Here is a 24,994-nt window from a genome sequence, read left to right as displayed (position 1 = left end):
AGCTGGCATTTAAACTAAATCTGAACAAAAAGCAACTTGCCATGCAGATCATTCTAGGTGGAGGGAACAGCTTCTCTAAAGATCCTAAGGGGGAAGCAAGTTTAGAATGCTTAAGAAGGCCAGTGTGGCTAGGACAAGCATTAGAGATTTGGTTGAAGAGTTTAGCAGGATCCAGATTACATAGGATTTTGTCAGTAAGAGTATGGAGTTTGAATTTTATTCTAAAAGAGACAGGAGCTAATGGAAAGGGATAGTTTAAATTTAGGGGGTAAGAGAGAAAAATCAAGGTCTGGAGTTTGGTAAAGATGTTAGGACCTAAAAATTTGAGGGTCATAAGCATATAGATGGTATTTAGAGCTATGGGTCACCTAGAGAGAGAAAAAAAGATAGAGAAGAAAAATGGGCCCAGTCTGAGCACTGGGGCACCCTAACATTTAGAGGGGCCTGTATAGGAAAATGAGGAATTGTGACCAGTGAGGAGAAAGAAAACCTGGAGTGTAAGGTGTCATGGAAGCCAAATAAAAAAGTTTCAAGAATAAAGGAGTTGTCACCTCTGTTGAGTAATGGGTCAGAAAACAAATAGAAATAGAATTTGCTCCTATAAAGGTCATCACTTAGTAGTTTCCAGGACAATGAAAAGCTAGCTTTTATGGGGCTTCCCTGGTGGCGCAGTGGATGCAGGGGACACGGGTTCGTGCCCCGGTCCGGGAAGATCCCACATGCCGTGGAGCAGCTGGGCCCGTGAGCCACGGCCTCTGGGCCTGCACGTCCGGAGCTTGTGCTCCGCAACAGGAGGGGCCACAACAGTAGGAGGCCCGCGTACCGCAAAGAAAAAAAAGAAAAAACCTCGCTTTTAAGTACTCTGTAGAAATTCTTGAGAGCAATAAATAAGTATCTACCATTTTCCAAAGAGAGAGAGGGAGTCTTCAAGGAGCTTCCCTCCCCAATAAAGGAATGCCACATTCTTTAGCAATAGTAGCCTGTCTGTGTTCAGCTCATCATTGAACAAATACCTACTAGAGTCTTAGTGAATTCTTAGTATGACCCCAACACTTTTCTTGTTAGACTTTCAAACATCATTCACGCTCTTTGGCACATTGCTACTTTATAGCAAAATTTCGGGATGGTTGATAACCTTTTGGACCAGATCCGATTCTCTTAGAGCTTATAGCTTTGCAGTATCTCTGACTGGACAGTCACAGAGAAATAAATATGTTCTCCCTCGCAGTCAGCATATGGAGGAACAGGTAAACTTGTTTTGTTTACAAGGAACCTTCCAGTCAGTCATCACTTCTGAACAAAGACTTTTTGCAGTGAGTAATTATCATTTAAGGTAGTAACTGGCTTTACGAATGTGTTTACTAAACAAGATTTTTAGAAAGACAGCAGGGAGACATTGAAATTTATCTTTTAAATCCATTTTCTGCCTATTTTGGTCAAATGGCTTTCTGATGTGTTAGATAGTAATTGCTTCCGGGTACTTGTTTTACTGTCTGGCTAATCACTGTCTCATTGCTTCTAGATTATTGACCTCCTATATCCATCTGGCTGCCAGGATCAAGCCCTGAGTCAGCCTGTAAAAACTCTTCTTGAAATGTTTTAAATTAATTGTGGATTTGCAGTGGTTTCATTTTCAAAGGTTTATTTTTAGTGCTGATATTATGATATCCATTTTGTGATTATTAAGTGAATTCAAGCAGGCCTGGAAGTGTTTATGTGTGTATGTATTTGTGTGTATATATAAAATTTATATTTTTATTTTTATTTATTTATTTTTAACATCTTTATTGGAGTATAATTGCTTTATAATGGTGTGTTAGCTTCTGCTTTGTAACAAAGTGAATCAGCTATATATATACATGTATCCCCATATCTCCTCCCTCTTGCATCTCCCTCCCACCCTCCCTATCCCACCCTTCTAGGTGGTCACAAAGCACCAAACTGATCTCCCTGTGCTATGTGGCTGCTTCCCACTAGCTATCTGTTTTACATTTGGTAGTGTATATATGTCCATGCCACTCTTTCACTTCGTCCCAGCTTACCCTTCCCCCTCCCGGTGTCCTCACGTCCATTCTGTACGTCTGCATCTTTATCCCTGTCCTGCCCCTAGGTTCTTCAGAACCATTTTTTCTTTTTTTTTTTTAGATTCTATATATATGTGTTAGCATACGGTATTTGTTTTTCTCTTTCTGACTTAACTTCACTCTGTATGACAGACTCTAGGTCCATCCACCTCACTACAAATAACTCAATTTCGTTTCTTTTTATGGCTGAGTAATATTCCATTGTATATATGTGCTACATCTTCTTTATCCATCATCTGTCAATGGACACTTAGGTTGCTTCCATGCCCTGGCTATTGTAAATAGAGCTGCAATGAACATTGTGGTACATGACTCATTTTGAATTATGGTTTTCTCAGGGTATATGCCCAATAGTGGAATTGCTGGGTCGTATGGTAGTTCTATTTTTAGTTTTTTAAGGAACCTCTATACTGCTCTCCATAGTGGCTGTATCAATTTACATTCCCACCAACAGTGCAAGAGGGTCCCCTTTTCTCCACACCCTCTCCAGCATTTATTATTTGTAGATTTTTTGATGATGGCCATTCTGACTGGTGTGAGGTGACACCTCATTGTAGTTTTGATTTGCATTTCTCTAATGATTAGTGATGTCGAGCATCCTTTCATGTGTTTGTTGGCAATCTGTATATCTTCTTCGGAGAAATGTCTGTTTAGGTCTCTGCCCATTTTTGGATTGGGTTATTTGTCTTTTTGATATTGAGCTGCATGTGCTGCTTGTATATTTTAGAGATTAATCTTTTGTCAGTTGCTTTGTTTGCAAATATTTTCTCCCATTCTCCCCAGTAAGTTTTATTTCATTAATCTTTATGCCACATATGCACCCTTTCTCTAGCTAGTGGGCGGCCAGAACATAGCAACTTGCAAAAAAAGGCAAAAGCATTACTGGGGTTATACAAAGAAGAGAGTTGCAGATTTTTTTTTTTTTTATCACCTCTGCACCTAGGAGTGAGCATAACCAATGCTTTTGGGGGACTATAAGGAGGGTACATCTTTCCACTTTCTCTCGGATGGAGGACTGAGTGGATACGCTGTCTCTGGCTTCAATATTCATTTATGGAAAATTTGTCTTATTTTACTGTCATCCTCTAATAAACTGATGCATTCACTTTGCAAAATATAAGGCTATGGAGTTGTTATATGCACTTATAAACACACTTTTGGGTAAATGGTTCTTCTGATTTTCCATTACTCTTCATTTTCGTCTCATTAATTTTCAGGTTTCAACACAAGTTTTTTAAAATAAGGATTTAAACATAAAACAATAACCCTAGATAAAGAACTAAGGGATTTTGATATTTTGTAGTTATTCTTTCTGCTTTTAGTAGTTTTTTGACCCTTACAAGTGTGTATATTAGTCACTATTAATATTCTTATTTTCTCTAATTTGTTATAAAAATGTAACTTTACTACAATGATGCAGTACTTTTTAATCATGAGAAACTATAAGAATATCTTTATATTAAACCCAAAATACAGTATGAGTATGAGATCTTATTTTTATATTAACGTCTATATTTTGTAATGTATGTGGTATGTGTATTTATTTACTTTAGGTACATTTTACTACATTTATATGTTCACACAGATTTTATATAGAGACATTAAAAAAACCAACAGGCATAGCATTTGGGTGTTCATGGATGTTCGTTATATACATATATATATATGTATGTATGTATGTATGTATATATATGTGTATACACACACACACACACACACACACACATATATGTTATTGGGGATGCAAAGATATAAAATATAGAAGAACCTACTAATTGCCTTTAAGATCAGAGTACAAAGCATTAGTTTGGATTTTACAAGGCCAGCCAGCAACAAAAGAGCAGTAATTTATGAGCTCAGCGTAAAAGAATAGCATAATTGCATTAAAAATTAATGCTAATGAACACTAAAATGGAGAAGGTGGTTATGATGAAAGTTTGTATTCATCTTCTCTGGTTTGAATGATGGCTAGTGGCTTGATTAATGGCTTAATTTCTATCAATTAGCGGGGAAAAATCTCCTGTGAGACAAGGGTAAATTGAGCATTGAATTACATATCTTGCTTTTGTGTGCTAAGAAAAAAGAGCTGCGTGTCTCTGATATTAGCCACAGTGACAAATGTGGTGTGCCCTGCGATGTCTGCATTAGCTCTCCTGACAGGCGAGTTGTGTGTGGTTATGGAGTGTTTGGAGATGGCTGGCAGACAGCATTCACTTCAAGTTCCTTAGAAACATACAACTCTTCCATCTACAGAATTTTAATTAAAGAGTCAATAAGAATTCTGGAATTAAAATGGATAACAAATAGCAACTTCAGAGTCTGTGTTCTCTGTTAATCCAGTATACTTCAAATTATATTCCTTTCTTCTATCCTATTAAAATAAGAAAACTTCTAGTATCTTTAGCTTTGTTGGAATTATTACTTACCACTATTGAAAGTGGATTTGACTACCCATGTTTATTACATTTGAGAGAAGCATAAGGCAATAATAGTCTATGTAGTTCGTCTGCATAGTGGTTGTTTGTTTAGCCAAATTCTCAGAAACCATTCTAGTTTTTTGTAGCAACAATTGATGCACAATAAATAAAGAACAGCTCTAAAGTAGTAATTTACCATTCAGATTGTCTTCAGGCTTAAATGAAAGAATGATAGGTTTTCTAAAAACTTTATTTCTTTTATTCATTAATAAAGGTTTTCAGAATGTGACATATATAATTCTTTAAAAATTTATTCGAGTATGAAAGATTCCGAAAATATACATCTGTAATCGAGCTCAAGATAACGCCAGAAAACCAAGACAAAATATATGGCATCTCCTCCAGAAATAAAGCTACGTTGTATTTTACTGAATGTATAAGCATTAAAATGCAGAATAAGAACAATACCAAGAACATTTATTATTCTAGTAAATGAGTAAGAAGGAAGAAGAATATATGTTTCTTGGCAGGAGTGGGTAAAGAATTTATTTGACTAGGAAATAATGACTGGATCACAATTCAGGGATTGGATCCCATTTCTACCACCAACTAGCCCAGTGACCTTGGCCAAGTTACTTAGCCTCAGTTTCTCATCTGTACAATAAAAATAATAATAGTACTATATCTTATGGTTATGATAGTTAAAAGAGGTAATCCATGTGAAGTGCTTAGCACTCAGTGCCATAAATGTAAGATTCTGTTACTGCCGTGATTAGTGCTTCTGCTACCATAACAGCTCATCTGGCCTTTTTAACAACCATTTAAAAGAAAAATTAGCCTCTATGACCTTCCTCACTAGAAAGGCATCCCAGATATTGATGATCAAATATACGTCTGTTTTAAAACTTGATTTCTACCACATGACTACCATTTTAGGGAGTGTGTGGTAGTAGACATCCATTAGGATTCTATATAGCCAGAAATTGAGGTTTATATACCAACTTTTTAGCCAACTTCCATGTCTTAGTACAATTACTAAATCAGCCCTCTAGTCCTGTTACTAGTAATAGCTCTCAGTTACTAAGTGTTCTTAATGCTTCCTCAGCCCTGTGCTGAACACAAGTGTCATCTCCCAGATTTTCATGACTTGTTCCTTCACATGATTCTTCTTTATGCTGAAATCACCATGTCAGGGAGTTCTTTCCTGGTTACCCCATCTGAGATAGCCCCACTTTCTCCTTTGTAGCCCTCTACCCTGCTCTATTTTCCTTGATATTATATTGTTTATTTACATGCTTATTATTTGCTTCTTCCATTGACACATAAGCTCCATGAGGGAAGAAAGAAACTCTTGTCTCTAAACCCTGGTATGCAGAACAATGCCTGAGTGTGCTCAAATATTTGGAAGTAGGAAAGGAGAGAGAAAGGGAAGGAAGAAAGGAGGGAGGCAACCTCTCAACCATCCTACGATGTTTCACCTATTATCCCCATGCCACAGAGGAGAGAACTGAGACCACCACAACGCACTTGCCCAAGGTCACAAAGCTAATAAGTAGAAGAGACAGTGTTCAATCCAGATAGTCTGAACCTAGAGCTGTTAAAACTAACCACTTAGAGACATTTAATTTCTTAAAGTTACAAAACCTTTTATAATTTGACATTTCTCCCCCATGATTTTTTTTTTTTTTTGCAGTACACGGGCCTCTCACTGTTGTGGCCTCTCCCGTTGCGGAGCACAGGCTCCGAACGCGCAGGCTCAGCAGCCATGGCTCACGGGCCTAGCCGCTCCGCGGCATGTGGGATCTTCCCGGACCGGGGCACGAACCTGTGTCCCCTGCATCAGCAGGCGGACTCTCAACCACTGCGCCACCAGGGAAACCCCATGATGTTTTTTTTAAATGGTTATTTTAATGCCCCTTAATTTTTAAGTTTTCAACAAATGTTTATTGACTGCTTACTAAATAATAGAGCATACTATACCAACTCCTGGAGTTGACACAGAAGGGTATGTCCCCTCTAGCTGGGGAAATGAAGCTTTTGCTCATGAAGAGATTAATATCAGTGGGAGGTAACATATGCTGAGAGCCAAATGAATTATAGAAGAGGCCCCTTTTCTCAGAGGTGGCAAGGGAAGTGACAGGGAGGATTCAGAAAAGGTAAGAGCATTCTAGGTGAGAGGAACTAAATGAGGTGGAATTTGTGTGGATTTTTAGTATGGATTTTGTTTTTCATAAAACCTAGTCTGATGCTCAATTCACTTGCACTTATTAAAATGTTTATCAGAAATTCTTCACTGGTTCAGTCACATTAAATTTATTCTTATTACTTAATTTGACATAGAAAGCAGTTTGTTATGAGGCTGTCTTGGACCCCATCCAAGGGGGTGTGGTTATTAGAGACACTCCAGGAGCCTCACTGACATATATAACTTGGTACTGTATCATAAGCTTCCAGAAGGCTGATAGACAAGCCACATTCTACTTAAGAAGTTTTCTCATCTTTCACATTATTTGTGGATATCGGTTCTGGAAATTGGTGCCCAGGGATATGAGATTTATGAACAACCTTAAAATGTTACGGTTGGATGGATTTCTAATATATGTTTTAATGAAAGAAACTTATTTAAAATACACTGTTTTGAACTGTTTTGAAGGGAAAGCAGTGGCTATGTTTCATTAAAATTTGTGTTCATGAGGAGTTGCTTTAACTTTAGAATTCCAAGTAAGCTTTATGGTATGTTTTATTTGTCTACAGATTTTATTGAACAGCCATCTCCATTTACTTATTTATTGAATAGCCAGTTTGGTATTGTTTGCTTTTTTTCTTTCGTTCTTGCAAAGCACTTGAAAATGCTTTATATTTCAAAGACTTTGTTTTCAGTGTCTATTGTACCATAAAAGGGAATTTTGCAGATATTTCCATTCTTGACTAAAATTTGAATCCATTTAAACTGAAAATAAGATCTTCTCTTGTATTATTCATGTATTTGTAGCAGTAGTATTAGTATAGAAATTTTTTTTCCCCTTGGGAGAGAAAAGTAGCATAAGTAACTCAATAACTATGAAGCCAACCAACCCAAACTCTTTGTAATATAAAATGCATTTTAACTTTGGGGAAATTCATAAATTATTAATATTCAAAAGTAGTCATTTGGAGATGAGATTTTAATGTGTAAGGTACCTTTCGTGAAACTCATGTTGTCACTTAAACCATTACATTTTGGGTAATAGTGCCATCTGCTGTTCTCTGCCTAGCATTGCTGCCAGTTTAGAGAGGTTGGCTTGGTGGTAATCTGCAAATGGTGTACATATTTAAATTTTGCCTTTTCAAATAAAAGGTTTATATTGGACCTTGTCATCTTTATCTACTAATCTTAAATTTGTGTACCTTTTGATAACACTGAAAATTCTGTAAATGTGTCATGTGAAATTGTCAAATATAACTCAAAGTAGCAGGTGAACCTAATTTTTATAATATAACATCAACAACTAATAAAATATTTGATTTTAATTTTTCATCACAAAAAGAACAAAATAATTGTCCATGCAGTGAGTTATTGACTTTTTTAGTCTGTAGTGACTTAGCTTTCTGACTCCATTATTTTCTCTTTTATTATGAAATATGAAATATTCTACGGACATCTTGCAAGCAACCTATGGAAGTCATTTTGTTTATCAAAAAGCATCAAGTGCAAATAGATATGTTTACTTAATGTTTACCATGTTAATGTTCAGAAACATCCTGTAATTTTTTAAATTTATTTATTTATTTTTGGCTGCGCATGGGCTTTCCCTAGTTGCGGTGAGCGGGGGCCACTCTTCGTTGTGGTGCATGGGCTTCTCATTTTGGTGCATGGGCTTCTCATTGGGGTGTCTTCCCCTTTTGCAGAGCACGGGCTCCAGGTGCACGGGCTTCAGTAGTTGTGGCTCTCGGGCTCTAGAGCGCAGGCTCAGTCGTTGTGGTGCACGGGCTTAGTTGCTCCACGGCATGTGGGATCCTCCTAGACCAGGTCTCGAACCTGTGTCCCCTGCACTAGCAGGTGGATTCCTAACCACTGCACCACCAGGGAAGCCCCAGAAACATCCTGTAATTTTTATTCTCCCAATAACTTTGTCACTTGTTTTCATTTTTACCTCATGGCTGATGAGTACAAGATACTTTGTACGCTAGGCATTCATGCCAAGCATATAAACAATAACTAGGGGACTTCCCTGTTGGCGCAGTGGTTAAGACTCTATGCTCCCAATGCAGGGGGTCTGGTTTGATCCCTGGTCGGGGAACTAGATCCCACATGCATGCGGCAACTAAGAGTTCGCATACCACAACTGAGGAGCCCACATGCCGCAACAAAGGAGGCAGCAAGCCCCAACTAAGAAGCCTGCCTGCCACAACTAAGACCGAATGCAACCAAATAAATAAATAAATGTTTTTAAAAAATAAAAATATAAACAATAACTAGTTTTAATTCACATTCTTCCCAGTCTTAAAATTGGTACAGAATTTTTTTTTTAATTTTATTTATTTATTTTTTGCTGTGTTGGGTCTTCGTTTCTGTGCAAGGGCATTCTCTAGTTGCGGCAAGTGGGGGCCACTCTTCATCGCAGTGCGCGGGCCCCTCACTGTCACGGCCTCTCTTGTTGCGGAGCACAAGCTCCAGACGCGCAGGCTCAGTAGTTGTGGCTCACGGGCCTAGTTGCTCCGTGGCATGTGGGATCTTCCCAGACCAGGGCTCGAACCCGTGTCCCCTGCATTGGCAGGCAGATTCTCAACCACTGCGCCACCAGGGAAGCCCGGTACAGAATTTTTAAATGACAAATTGGCACGTTAAACTTAAGAGCCTGAATGTGAAACAGTTTACTATAGGGACTTCCCTGGTGGTCCAGTGGTGGTTAAGACTCTGCGCTCCCAGTGCAGAGGGCCTGGGTTCAATCCCTGGTCAGGGAACTAGATCCCGCATGACGCAACTAAGAGCCTGCCTGCCACAACTAAAAGATCCCACGTGCCACAACGAAGATCCTGTACGTGGCAATGAAGATCCTGTGTGCCACAATGAAGACCAGGCGCAGCCAAACAAACAAATAAATAAATAAATATTTTAAAAATAAAATAAAAAATAAAACAATTTACTATATATTATTGATTGTTTTATTCTGCTTCCCAAAATGACAGGGTTATATTTAAGACATACATTTGTGGATATTGATCTTAGAATTTTGAGTATGAAGCAGTTTAAAACATTTTTTATGCCTGTTTTCAGACAGTGTGGAGCTGAGCTATTTATAAGGCTAAAAATGAAATCTCCCGTGCGTCTTTCAAATTTTAATTTATAATCTACAAACAATAAATGCTGGAGAGGGTGTGGAGAAAAGGGAACCCTCTTGCACTGTTGGTGGGAATGTAAATTGATACAGCCACTATGGAGAACAGTATGGAGGATCCTTAAAAAACTAAACATAGAATTACCATATGACCCAGCAATCCCACTACTGGGCATATACCCTGAGAAAACCATAATTCAAAAAGAGACATGTACCACAGTGTTCGTTGCAGCACTATTTACAATAGCCAGGACATGGAAGCAACCTAAGTGTCCACTGACAAATGAATGTATAAAGATGTGGCACATATATTCAATGGAATATTACTCAGCCATGAAAAGAAATGAAATTGAGTTATTTGTAGTGAGGTGGATGGACCTAGAGTCTGTCATACAGAGTGAAGTAAGTCAGAAAGAGAAAAACAAATACCGTATGCTAACACATATATATGGAATCTAAAAAAAAAAAAATGGTTCTGATGAACCTAGGGGCAGGACAGGAATAAAGACGCAGACCTACTAGAGAACAGACCTGAGGACATGGGGAGGGGGAAGGGTAAGCTGGGACAAAGTGAGAGAGTGGCATGGGCATATATACACTACCAAATGTAAAATAGATAGCTAGTGGGAAGCAGCCACATAGCACAAGGAGATCAGCTCAGTGCTTTGTGACGACCTAGAGGAGTGGGATAGGGAGGGTGGGAGGGAGACGCAAGAGGGAGGGGATATGGGGATATATGTATACATATAGCTGATTCACTTTGTTATACAGCAGAAATTAACACAGCATTGTAAAGCAATTATACTCCAATAAAGATGTTAAAGAAATTTAATTTATATATCACTCTCTTACTCTTTAATTTAAATATCACATTCTTTAATTTAAATATCACCAGTAAAATGGTTCCCACATTGAAAGGTAAAAGCTATGTTGGTTTATTTTCATATTGTAAGTCAAGCAGACAGGCTTTCCCCTATCTGCCCTGTCACTTTGTTAGTCCTGAAGTGATCTTTAAAGAAACACAAAGATAATGTTCTGGTTTTCCTCTAATCTTTCTCCTTCCTTCCTTTACAGTTTCTCCAGTGCTATTTTGTTAAATATACTGGCCCTTTGGCCAGCTTCTATGATAACACTTTTATTTGTATTAGGAGCTGGTTGTATGCCCATATTTAAAGCTACAAACACTGCAAGCTTTAGACATCAAGTACTGTTTGTGAGCTCACCTCTGACATTTAATACTAATGATGTGCTTTGTAAATCCAAATGAGGGAATATGTTAGAGAAAAAATCCGAGGGGTCAAACAGTTGATACATATGAGACATCATCCTGAAGTCAGAAATATTGTTTTTGGTTGGGAACTAATGATTGTGAAATAATTGTGAAACTAACACCTACACAAACAAATGTGTTTTCATGTTGACCAATTAAAGTTGAATCACTTGGAATGGTATCCATTATGATTTTTCTCTGCTATATTAATGCCATTATATATGTAACTAGTAAAAATATTATCCTCTGGTACGGCATGTGTTAATAAGTTAGCTGGGCAAAGAGTCTTCTCTCATTTCACATGCTCAGTTAGTACATTGCATAATTAAAAGGAGCTTTTATTCTAAAGCATGTGGAACTATTTGCTCTTCCATGACACTCTGACAGTGTTTGCTTTTTATATAGCAAAATATATTCTTCCAAAGATGGGAGTGTTGGCTGTGACAGCTGTTACTTCCAAACATTCCATGTGGGATTTCTCACCTGAGAAAAGACTGGTTACAGCTGTCAGGGACACATCTCAGAAGCACTGTCTTTCTCTTAAATAAACTGAAACTTGCATAAGACTATATGCTTATAATTTGTGATTGGCCAAAAATTGAAGCAGAGATTTTTCATAAAATGTTAATTTTTATTGAATGTGTTAGACCAGATTTCATACTCTCTATATCATTTAACCTTTTCAACTTAGTATGTAAAAATTACTTTGATGCAAATAACTCTACCTTGTTAAACCAGTTATTACAGTTTTTTTAATAAATTCAGTTATTATTCATATAGGCTAAATCCCGGCATTTTTAGATGCCTTAGCTGAGTATTCAGTGGCTCCTAATTCAGGTGTGTATTCGTTTCAGCTTAGACCAAGAGTTTAAACAGTAAGGTTGTGAACCATAATGTTGCATTTTTCCTGCCCAGCTAGCATGTGAAAAAAAAAATACAAAAGTATGAAATGATGCATGCCTGTGGCTATTTATTAAAGCACTAATTGTAAAAACAAAGGACTGGAAACAATTCAAATGACCATCAATAGGGTATTGGTAGGAGAAAACTATCATAAAACCATAAAATAGGTTACTGTATAGCTGTAACATAGAATGAGGAAGTCTCTATACTGGAAAACATAGTGTTAAAAGTGAGAGAAGTAATATACATAAGAATGTATAGTATGCTAATTTTGTGTAAGAAAGAAGAGAATATGTATACTTATATTTTCAGAAATAAGCAATGGAAGGATAAAAATCAAAACCTAATAAAAAATAGTTACCTATGGATTGGGGGAATGGGATAGGAAAAGAAACCTAGACTTCTCTGAATGATGTTGTTTTAATTTTGACTTTGAAAGCATGTAAGTGTTTTATGCAATTAAAAAACAAATATTAATTATGAAAACAGTAGAGCAAAACAAGATTTAAAAAAAAAACTGAAACAAATGAACCTAACTATATATCAAGTTGGTAGCATAATCACATGGAGAATTATTTCAAGTGACTTTAGAGTATAGTGTTTTGACAATTCATCAGTGGAATAAATCCTAAGATCAAAAAGAACCATAAAGAAATTTTAAACTTTATTAATTCATCTTATTGTTAATAGTAATATTTGTCTTATTATTTTGAAACTAATATATATTCAACTCACATATTAGGAAAAATAACTAAGTACTTTTGATCACATCATTAAGGCCTAATATTCTTAGAATAAGAGAAAAGATATACAAATATAACTCACATTCGATTTTCTTTTCTAAAAGTACATATTTCGTACCCCACCCACTGAAAAAGCTGAGAAGCGGTGACAATCCAGTAACAACAAACACCCCTACTGCTCAGGTTACTGTCTTTAAGTATCATTCCCCACTAAAAGGAATCCAAGCCCTTTGGAGAAATGGCTGATTTCAAGTCTGAGACAGGAACTGCACAGGATGAACCTGGGACATCTTATCACACTTTAACAAAAGAGATCATATCAAAAGGATGCAGGGACCAACATGAAGAGGCTCCCACTACCCAAAGGTAGAATCAAAATATGAAAATGACTACGATGGACTGAAGTACATTACATATATAAATATTCATGAGCTCATAATCGTCATCTTTGGACCAAAATTGATAAATTAAGGGAAAGAATTAATATTTATTCTGCCTTTTCCTCTACAGACTATATTTCACAGTTACAAAGTAGTCAATGAAGGAAGTTCTTCGAATCACAGCTAATAAATGCAGGACAAATAATAGAATTAGAAAAAAGATGACCATTTTGCAATGTCTAATAAAATAATGGAGATAAGCAACAAACATTGTCTGCTAAAACCATTAAGTGAAAGGTTGGTGGAGAACTAGGGTCAGGCTGACATCACCTTGGACACACTGATCAATCTTAACATCATTAGAAGTGGGAGAAGCACATCCTGATATGATGTAATAGGAATTACACAGTACCACCTGTGATGTATTCTTTTTTTTTTTTTTTTGTGGTACGCGGGCCTCTCACTGTTGTGGCCTTCTCGTTGTGGAGCACAGGCTCCGGACGCGCAGGCTCCGGACGCGCAGGCTCAGCGGCCATGGCTCACGGGCCCAGCTGCTCTGCAGCATGTGGGATCTTCCCGGACCAGGGCACGAACCCGTGTCCCCTGCATCGGCAGGCGGACTCTCAACCACTGCGCCACCAGGGAAGCCCCTAAGTATAGTTTTTTTGTTTTGTTTTGTTTTGTTTTGTTTGTGATGTATTCTTTACCAAAAGAAATTGAACCTGAATCTTATCCCTGTCTAGATCTAACTGCTGGTTTACACAAAATATGAAGGATAGAAGAACATGTTAAATGACACCATGAGAATAAAATCAGCAAAATCCAGAATGTAGAAAATTGTAAAGGCTAAATGATCAGTTTTCTTCAATAAATAAATGACAATGAAAGGAAGGGATGGTGGACCGTAAGTGATTAAAAGGAATTTAAGATACTTGTCAACTAAGTGTAATGTGTGGACCTTGTTTGGATCCTGTTTCAGACAAAGCAGCTGTAAAAAACAACACTTGGACAATCAGTGAAAATTAAACATGGATTATATAAGATTATATTAAGGAATTATTACTGGTAACGTTGGGTTTAAAGATGGTATTGCAGTTATGTTACTAGTTTGTTTTGTTTTTTTAAGCCCTTATCTGAGATGCCTAAAAAAATATTTAGGGGTAACATGGCATTATGTCTGGGATTTACTTTTAAATACTCCAGGTCCATCCCCCAAAATTGAAGTGGGCATGGATAGATTAAATAAGAATAACAGAAAATTAATGATTATAGAAGCTGAGTGATGGGTGCAGGTGGATTCATTGTGCTCTTATTCCTTTTTCCTTTTATGTATTTCCATAGTAAAATTGGGGAAAAAATGTAAAGTCCTCCTTCCAGATTAGCACGGATTAGCTTGGATCATTTTAGCAGTACCTTCTCAGCAATGTTTTAGGTTTTAGGTGAGAGTCTTAGTGGATAGGAATGTTATCTTTGTGAGTCTCGGGTGGGGGGGCAAAAAGTTTCTATTGTAACTTAACTATAATGTCTTTTTTTTTCCATGCAGTTAAATTTCATAAGTCATAAAATTACTTCATAGAAAGAACATTGCTTAGGTATAGTGTTGATAACAAGCTGACACACCAGAATACACTGACATAATACCCTCTTTTTTAGACCAAGCCACCCTGGTAGAACAAGTAAAAAGAGTCAAAGAAATTGAAGCCATTGAAAGTGATTCTTTTGTTCAGCAAACATTCAGATCAAGTAAAGAAGTCAAAAAGGTAAGTTTTCATCCAGGCATTATGAATAAGCCTTTAGATTCCAACTAAAGGGATGCTTTATTAATGGATTTTACTTAAATGTAAGTGCTTCTTCTTCTAATAGATGAAGTAGGGTGAGAGTGTATCAGCATGTTATTGCGAGAGAGAATGAATCAGTGAGAATCAGTTCAAGTTTAACTTGTTAAAAAAAAACTGTGAAAATGTATCTGATGCCATTTTTATTTTAAAATTCACCAAGAAAGCAAAGTATAAGATGTCAACATAACGGTTCTATAACAATAATACATATTTCATGAACGTACACTGTTTTGTTTTCAAATGTGTACATCTACTTTTTGAATTGACATTGCTAGAGAAAAGTTAGAAAAGAACTTTAACAATAAAATTATTACCCAAATAGTAACATATATTTACACTCTTTGCCCATATGGGTATCACTTATTCAACTCTAATAAAAGGAGCTTTGATTGGCATTTTATTTCTGTTGAATATTTCATGTATTCTTTCAATCATTATCAGGGCTGCTTTTTGGAATTTGTGTTCCTTTAGTTGGAAAAAAGCTATCTACTGTGAAATACATGTATTCTTCAATATCATACATATAATGAATACATGGTATAGCTATCACTTATTCAAAATACTCTATATCTGTAGATATATTAATGACTGTATAGTATTCTACTGATGAATGTATCATAATTGATTTATTTTTTTTCTCTGATAGATATTTTAGTAGTTGTAAGTTTGGAGGTATTGCATACATGTTTGTGAATATCCATTATTATCACCTTAGATAAAATTTTCAAAATGGAGTTGTTAAATGTTAATATTGTTTCTTTTCATACCTGTTCCCAAAGTCATTCTCCCAAGATATTGTATCGACTCAAATTCCACCTCGAAATGCAGGGAGATGTCTGTCTCTCACACCCTGGTTAACACCAAGCCTTATCAGACTTTTTCATGTTTACTGACCTGATAGGTAAAAATTGACCTTTTGTTGTTCCATTAACATTTTTTTTGTTATTAGTGAGATGGACATCTTTTCAATTACCATATGTATTTTAAAATAATTCATTATGGGGACATGAATTGAGCATGTGCAGGATGCCAGGATGCACTAGACAGCCTTGGTTAATCCATGGTCCTTGCCCTGTTATTTTGCTGATTTCACTTGAACATTTTGTAGTTTGCCACCACAACTCCTGAAAAAAAGGAGCTGTGAAATGGACATTCACAAATATAGTTGCCCATTTTTTTAAATATCTTACTCGTACGTATTAAGAAGTCCTAAAAGAATTGTAATTTGTTTTGAAGTTTACTTGCGTAGTATTTGTTTTCTGGAGTTCACCTTGACTTCCCAGTTCTCACTGCACACACTTAAGATAACCTAGCATTTTCTTTCTGTGGAAATATTTATTCCTCTATGTTAATACACTAGGTTTTCTTCTAAACAACTTTTTCCCATTTGGTATTAATTATTAATATAGTAAATTTATTTTTAATTCCATTCCTCTCCTCCAAGATACTAGGAGTTCTTCCAGTAACTAATAAAATTGGCAGTGAGCAAGGAAATTGATCTAAACCCTGCTTAATATAGTGGAAAGAGCATGGTCTTTGGACTCAAGAAGATCTGAGTTTGAATCTTAACTTCCACACTTCCTACCATGATTTATGATCTCGAGAAAACCTCTCAACCTCTTCCCAAGCCTCAGTTTCCAAATTCATAAAATAGAGCTAATAATTCCTACTTTTTAGAGTAACCGAGGGTTAAATATAATGTTTATCAAATATCTAACATGGCTCTTGATCCATAAAATGTTTATTTTTAAATTATATACTCTAGCATCTAAATTATTTGATATCTAAGTACATTCTATAAACTAAGTATGGTGCTTGAAAACTTCTACTACTATAGGCATTCAGACTGTCTGAAGTATAAACCTTACCCCATTTACATTTCTCTAATATGCCCCTTACTTTCCCTGAGTCTCCATGCTCACCAGTAAGACAGACCCCTTGCTGAGAAACACAAAAATTCTTTAGATATCTGGTTGCACCTTAAAAGATTTTTTAAATGTAATAATATCTATATATTTGAATTCCAAGATTAGTCATTTTTTTACCTTGTTTATATTCTCTAGAAAAGTTTTAAAATATTATTTCCTATAGTTATAAGTCTTAAGATAACTGATTAAATCCAAGAGAAAAACTCTTCTTCTTCCCATATCTATAACAAAACCCTATATATATAATTAAATGGGCTTCCCTTGGGAGCAGAAAAGGAATTTCACCTACATCTCTCATCAAAGGGACCACCATTATTAATTATTTTAAGGATTAGTTTTTGTTTGCTTTAGTTTTTAGTGCTGAGTTGGAATTTACTCAGCTTCAATGTAGCTTTTCTTGTACTTCCAATTCAGATGCCACCATTAAGGACTGAGAGGTCTAGGATGGAACAGGAGGCTCTTCATTTTGTAAGCAACCTTCATAAATCTGTGTGAGGGAAACCCACCTTCTGTTTCAACTATCTTTCAAAAAGAGGTTCCCCTTAACAGTAATTCATAGAAAGAAATAAAATCAATCAAAATCAATCTGGAAAGCCTAGAACTGGCTAGTTCTTGGTTGGATAAGTATGACAGAGAAGCAGAAGCAGCCTAGAAATGTTAATCCAGCACTGTGAATTGAGCCCCTTAGAAATATATTTAGTTAAAATATTTTACCAACATTTTTGTTTCTTTCCTCTAAAATTCAAACCAAACTGCAAAAAATCTTACATTTAGCAATTAGGAAGCAGTGGTCAAAAGCATGAGATGTAGACTCAGATCTGGAACCACATTTTGATTCTGCCGTATACTGGTCATATATCCTTAAACTACATAATAATCTCATTAAATCTTGGCTCTCGTCTCTTAAGATGGGGATAATACCCGTAGCAGAGGTTTTTATAAGGATGAGCAAGATACTTTACATAAAACAGTTAACCAAGTGCCTGGTGTATAGTAAGTGCTCAAGAAATGAAAGCTGTCACTACTCCTCCTCTTCGTGCTGCTGCTACCGAGGGCTGTATTTGTCTGTGGCTTCCTTCAGAGGGATTGTAGATACAAGGATTCCTGTTTTGGTTGGGCCAGAGACTGTTTTATGTAATTTTTTATGGTCTATAGATCCTAAAATGCTCCTTGTTTGAGGCTTGGTGACCAAGCAAATTAAAAATTACTTTACACAGTAACTTTCTGGTTTCATGTATAGACATAAGCTTTGGACCAATTTGTTTCAACACAGCCATTTGGAAATGTTAAAGCAGTAAGCAAATGATGTAAAACAGTATTGTATCATAGCCCCACTTTTGTATATATTTAACGTCAAATAACTAAAATAATGATGACTACCATTAATACTAGACATTTAACATTTATAATTTAACTAATATCCTAATAACCCTTAATTATAGCTGAGGTTCAGCAAATTTCATAACCCATGGTCAAACTGCTAATAAATGATAGAAAGCAGCAGCCAAACCAAATTTGTCCAACTCCAGAACCCATGTTTTTCCTACTAATCAAGTGTCTCTCATAATTGTGAACTCAATGCATATTCCCTGTTGAAATATAAAGAATATGCTAAAAAGCCACAGAAGATGGCATTTACCTTGGTGAATGTATAAATGTATAAAATATTAGCCATCCAACACTAGACTTATATTAGTCATCGCATTTCAAAACGATCAGAAGAGCAGTGATGGGCCAACAAAGAATAAATTCGCACTGGACTGTAATATAAAACAGAGGGCCAATTTATTAGTTTAGAAAGTGGTATCCCTTTCCAGTTTCTAAAATGTCTGTGTCTACAGTATAAGGTAAGGATTCAGGATGCCCAAGAAGATGAATTATTTATCAGGAGATGACTTAGCAAAGGAGGTAAATTATCTAGAGGACCATTTCATCCAGGTCATGGGCAGATGTGATGGGCTACTCCTGATGCATAGCAAAGACTAACTCTCTTGAGGACTAAATTATGAACCAAGTTTCAACATCCTTCTCTCCTGGACAGTGCTACATGCATTGGTATAAAGTTTGTAATATCTCTGAAAAAGGCTTTTCTGTAACTAGTGACCCCTTCTGTTGGTAGAGTCTTTAGCTGGGTTAATTCCACTAATTTAGCTAGGGAGCTATTACCAGAAAAGTGGCTATTACCAATGACATTCTAGACAGTGTGTCTCCTGCAACACATATTGATTTAACTAGTTTAACTTTGTGCAATCATATCTTTCTGGTGTGAGTAGAAAGATGATCTGATAGTTCCTGCTGTATCATCAACTTAAGGAACCAAGATGCAGCTTGTTTTCAGACTGCTCTCCCAAATAAGCTTATTACCTGTTATTCAATCCTAAAATTGTTGTACTTGGCAGATATCCGCCTATGTTCAAAAAGAGGGTAAATAACTCTAAGCAGCGTGGTCATTTGTTCTTTCATACTTTTAAGTACGTGTTAAAACAAGTTTTTCCAAACTGAACCACCAGGTGGCAGTGCTACTCAAAGCCAGATGTTTGATAGTGGCCATGCTAAGGGTTTTTTAATAGTCAAATTTTCTCTAACAGCTTTCCTCACTTAAATAAAGAAGCAATTGATGGTTTTCCTCACACATTTTTTTAAATTACCCATTATTAAATAATAACTTCTACACTCTGATCCTAACCCTTGAGAACTTTACCTCTTGTGCATATAAGCACTTTTCAAAGAAAACTTTAATGTACTGTGTAGGTAAAAACAAAAATGAGATTACTTGGTTTCTGTAATAGAATGTTATCTCTGCCACCTGCGCATGTTCAATCCACATGTTTGGCAACTAGAATAACAGCACTTCACAATTTTTCGAGGTAGTTCCATATGGACAGCCAGTCTCCTAGCTGAACCCTATCAAAGCATGGCCTAGATATGCAGAATGGCATGCTCTTACATTCCCTGCATGGCAAGATAGAGTACCAAAAAATTATGTCCTGGACCTCACTGGACTAACATACTTCCCACTTTCCCCTGTGCAGAATATTGGGCTTTACTCTTACGTGTCTTCAGTTTTATAAAGGGTCAGTGTAATATCACTTAGGGCTATGAGTCTTCTGTGACCACTATGTTGGAGACATAGAAATGTTTGGGATCTGGGGGAAAAAATATTGGCTCCAAAATATAAGAAGAAAACTGCCAAATCAAATTTACCAAATATTTCTTTAAACAGCTCTATGTAACTTGTTACAATTTGTGATTATGTATATATTTTGGTATTTATTTGTTAGAGATCTGTCATCCCATTAGCAAAATGTAATCTCCAATTTGGACAGAGAACATATCTTCTTTTTTTAAATTAATTAATTAATTAATTTTATTTTAGTTGCATTGGGTCTTCGTTGCACATGGGCTTTCTCTAGTTGCGGTGAGCAAGGGCTACTCTTCGTTGCGGTGCGCAGGCTTCTCACTGTGGTGGCTTCTCTTGTTGCAGAGCATGGGCTCTAGGTGCGCGGGCTTCAGTAGTTGTAGCACGCAGGCTCAGTAGTTGTGGCTCGCGTGCTTCAGAGCGCAGGCTCAGTATTTGTGACCCACAGGCTTAGTTGTTCCGTGGCATGTGGGATCTTCCCCAACCAGGGCTCGAACCCGTGTCCTCGACAAGGAACATATCTTCTTATTCTCCCTCGTGTACCCAGTGCTTAGCAATTAGTAGTGGTTAGTAAATACTGGTTAAATAGATGGATCTCCAACTCTGAGATAAATTACTCTAATAAAGGACTAAGTAATTCATGCATATTTCATTTTCTAGATGTTTTCCCCAGTGACCTCTGTTTTGCACTTCATTCAGAGAAGTGGATGTTCAGAAGTAAAAAAGTCAAAAGAAAATGGAAATTGAAAAACTATATGTGTAGAACCAATAGGGGTAGGAAAAAAGGCTAAGTAGTGGAATTAATCTCCCAATCATCTAGGGTTTTTTAAATTTAACCTTTAATTTCAACTTCTCATCTAATCCATTTCATGTTACCCTTGCAGCCTTTCCCTTATTCAGCCACTTCCCTGGCCTTCTCCTCTCTCAGGGAAGGAGATATTGGAACTAACCTGAGTTAGCACTACACTCCTGGTTCCTTCCAGGCAGGAACAATGATTTATCAGTCTTTCTGTCCCCAGCACTTTGCACAATACCTGGCATATAATATTCTATACAGTGGAATATGATTTCAGCAACAAAAAGGAATGAAATACTGATACATGCTAAATGAAAGAAGCCAGTCACAAAAAAAAAAACACATATTGTATGATTCCTTTTATATGAAATATCCAGAATAGGCAAATCCATAAAGGCAGAGAATAAACTAGTGGTTGCCTAGGAATGGGAGGGTTGGGGAGATATGGGGAGTAGTGACTGCTAATGGGTATAGGGTTTTTAAGGAGGATGACGAAAATGTTCTAAAGCTGCTTGTGGTGATAGTTGCAAAACTCTGTTGATGTGATAAAAGCTTTATGAATTATGATATGGAATTGTATCTCAGTCAGGTTGTTATTTAAAAAATAGCAGTAATAATCTTTGAATTTGCTTTTTATATCTAAAGAGGCCAACTAAATGGAGATTTGTTGCAAGCTTATTTTCATTAATAGAATTTAGATATGTGAAATATATGTACTTTTTCAATAGTATAGACTCATAAGTACCAACTTCTTAAGAAAAATATGCTGATTGTAAGAAATAACATTCTCACAGTGTTTTTTTATTTGTTTGCTTACTGTAGGAATAGTTGTTTCTTATTCAATAACCTAGGGCCATTTTATGGTTAGTATCATCTCAAAGGAGGCCAATTGAGCAGTTATTATTCAAAATCAGAAATATTACTAAAGCAACATTTTAATTGTATATTGTTATCCAATTAATAGCATGTGTTTTATGTTTCAGTCAGTGGAACCTAGTGATGTGAAGCATGCAGCTGCAACATCAGGACCAGCATCAGTAGTGGCTGACCCACCGAGTAATGAAAAAGAAATAGACCCTAGCAGCATCCCTACTGCTATCAAGTACCAAGATGACAATTCTCTGGCCCATCCAAATGTAAGATCCTTAAATCTTAAGAATGTCAGTTTAAGTCTAGTTGACTGAAGTTAATTCAAACTGTTGTCCTTTTGGGCTGGTGACAAGAAGACCATTGGAGGAAATGGATTCATATGTTCCTATTTGCTAAAAATAGGCAGCTCACCCCCAGCCTTTAGAGCTGTTACATGTATTTGAAGCTGGTTTGGACCAACTCATGTTACCTGACTTCTAGGAGATTCTTTCTATGGGAGAGAAAAATGGGCAAAAAGAAGTTTTGTTTTATTTTTATTCTGACACTAAAAGATATAATTCTGGCTTTGCTCCAGTTGGCTCATGGACTGTGAACATGTCATTAACACCATATCATGCTATCTTCTGTGAATTAGTGTCATACCACTGTGTCTTCAGAAAGATTGTAGGAAATAAACTCTACAAAATGAGATGCAAAATTGCTAACCAATGATTTTGATGTTAGTCCTTTTACTCTAAAACTTTCTGAGCATTATTCCAGATAGATTATCTTCAGTTAAGAGGTCATCAAGAGTTAAATAGTATCCAAATCTTGTGCTGAAGGATGTATTCTATAAAAGTGATTTATAGGGCTTCCCTTGTGGCGCAGTGGTTGAGAGTCTGCCTGCCGATGCAAGGGACACGGGTTCGTGCCCTGGTCTGGGAAGATCCCACATGCTGCGGAGCGGCTAGGCCCGTGAGCCATGGCTGCTGAGCCTGCGCGTCCAGAGCCTGTGCTCCACAATGGGAGAAGCCACAACAGTGAGAGGACTGCGTACTGAAAAAAAAAAAAAAAAAAAAAGTGATTTATAAGGTCAAATCCAAGTTATTGGCAGACAATAACATTTTTTCTTCTTTTTTCTTTTTTTATTTCAGTTATTTATTGAGAAAGCTGATGCTGAAGAAAAGTGGTTCAAGAGATTAATTGCTCTCCGACAGGAAAGGCTAATGGGCAGTCCTGTGGCCTAAAGTTATGTTCGTCTGGTTGAATTAACAGTAACATTGGAAATTTAGGTTTTTAAATCCCAATATTAACTCTTAAAAATAATTTAGCTGATTATATAAAAAGGTAACCTCATTTCATTCTTTTCTCATGTAGGCGTGAATATTTGTTGATTTGAATTTAATCAAATATTGTGAATATTAAAACTAGTGTAAAGTTTAAGGATGCATGAAAATGTCATACTGTTAATAAAACTAATCCTGAAAATATTGGTATTAAGGCAAATGGTACACAGTAGTGTTTCTGAGTACAATTTGAAAAATATCAAGTTGCCATTTAAAGACACAATTTTGATTAGTCATGCATATAAAAGAGTCAAACTATATGCTATAAATATGAGATTTTATCTTCCATGTATTATAAAACCATATTTGAATCTTTTATTTCACCTTATTGAAAAATTTTAGGCACAACAAAAAGCACTGTAAACAACCTAAGCAGCATGAACCATGTTACTCTTAGAGGAATAATACATTTAGTAAAAAAAACTACTTGAAAATTAAATAAACTGATGGTTTATTTGCTTAGAGATCAGCTTTTACTAGGTGCTCCTTTGAAACATGTTAGCAGGTCCCAGCTCATTCTTTTAAAAATTACATGTTCATGCTAGACCTAAGCAGTTGGCCAAATACTGATGATGGGGAATTGTTTCTGAGAAAACTGGTAGGAGTTCTCACTTCAGTGTTACTTAACCAACTGCTATACCCTGCAGAGGAAGCCCGCTAATTGTAGCTTTGATAAGGCTATCTGTCATCGTAGAATACCTTTCTCTGGTAGCTGAATGAAAATCAACTATGCATTCCATACTGAACACGCCAGAGATAAGGACTTTTAGGCCTGCCTTACAAACTGCCTTCAACAGCTGACATGAATTGTTTCCCTTTTCTATTTTGTTCTGCTCGAATTTGTATCTATGGAGACTGTAGCCCAGAACACAAGATAAGCATGAAAAGTTCTTGGGCTAAGATTACCAATATATAGGACATTTTGATGCCATCTTTTTATATTTCTGAAACTACTAAAGTTGTAACCCCTGTTAAAAATAAAAAATATAAAGAACGTAAAATCAGTTGCAAAAGGGATGGAAAATAGACTGATGACCAAATACTTGTTTTTATACAAACATGTTTTCATATTCTAAATATATGCTAGTGGGGTTTTTTTCCTTAGCTATAAGTAGAAGTACCCAGTATGAACTCAGGTGTGTGTGGTTTTTAACATACACAAGTTTTTAGTGATTTTTAAAAGGGATTACTGGTACTGAATAATTTTATATTTCATTTATTGCATAACTTATAAATAGTTAAAGGACTATCACTCTTTGGGGAATTATATTTTAGTGGTCTAGGCAAGAATATGGCTTGTCATTTGAGCCACTAGTGATTCTCCAGAGAAGCTAGACTAGGCATTTTTTCTCAGTATGCTTGATGTTCCTCATTTATAACATAGTGAAAATATTATGATCCACTTTAATTATATTTCACACCAGAGTTCCTCTTTGGCAAGTAGCCCAAATACAGATGCTTGAACTGCAATAGATTTATATTTTAAAGCTAAATTTTTCATAGAGATAGAGAATCAAGTTATTTTTTTAATTAACTAAACTTTAGTCCCTGCTAAACTCAATGACTATTCCCCTTCTTCCTGATTTCCAATGTGATTCATTTCAATATATTAATTAACTTTGTTTACCTGCATCCTGTTGAAGACTACTGTTACCACATAAGCCAAATCAAATTTAATGAGAAAGACTTCATAGACCACTATCAAACATATCACCAAACTCAAGGTAGGCGATCCATGCGGGCCTTCTTTAATATCCTAATATAATGACTCTATAAAACAGAACAGTCCCTTTCATGTCAGTTGATTAGTGGCAATAGTTTGGACTTACATGAGACCTCAGAGTGTTTTTTGAAACATTGACTTCACACAAAATGATGAGTACTAACAATACAAGTTTTCATTTCTGAACAAGTGCATTCTCAGGGAAAATGGAATAAGAACTTTTTTTTTCTGGCACTCCCTAATTACGAGGAGGCAGATAC

At 36.2% G+C, this 24,994-nt stretch overlaps 1 protein-coding gene across 4 annotated transcripts in view; it reads left to right on the top strand.

Moving 5' to 3' along the window:
* Positions 1-23,144, top strand: part of RSRC1 (arginine and serine rich coiled-coil 1) — a 441,446-nt gene extending 418,302 nt beyond the window's left edge. For 2 of the 4 annotated variants that reach the window (XM_079704151.1, XM_079704150.1), the window contains exons 8-10: positions 14,769-14,875; positions 21,800-21,952; positions 22,820-23,128. In XM_079704151.1, coding sequence (XP_079560277.1) covers positions 14,769-14,875; positions 21,800-21,952; positions 22,820-22,912 — 353 coding nt within the window. In that variant the 3' untranslated portion in view covers positions 22,913-23,128. Of the gene's footprint in view, positions 1-14,768; positions 14,876-21,799; positions 21,953-22,819 lie in introns of all 4 variants that reach the window. The other 2 variants (XM_079704152.1, XM_079704149.1) reach the window with 2 other exon arrangements.
* The last annotated feature ends 1,850 nt before the right edge of the window (positions 23,145-24,994 follow it).

This window comes from Hyperoodon ampullatus (genome assembly GCF_949752795.1).
Source record: "Hyperoodon ampullatus genome assembly, chromosome: 5".
Classification (NCBI taxonomy): domain Eukaryota; kingdom Metazoa; phylum Chordata; class Mammalia; order Artiodactyla; family Ziphiidae; genus Hyperoodon; species Hyperoodon ampullatus.
The sequence above is the reverse complement of the archived record's forward strand: the minus strand, read 5'-3'. Positions and strand labels throughout refer to the sequence as shown.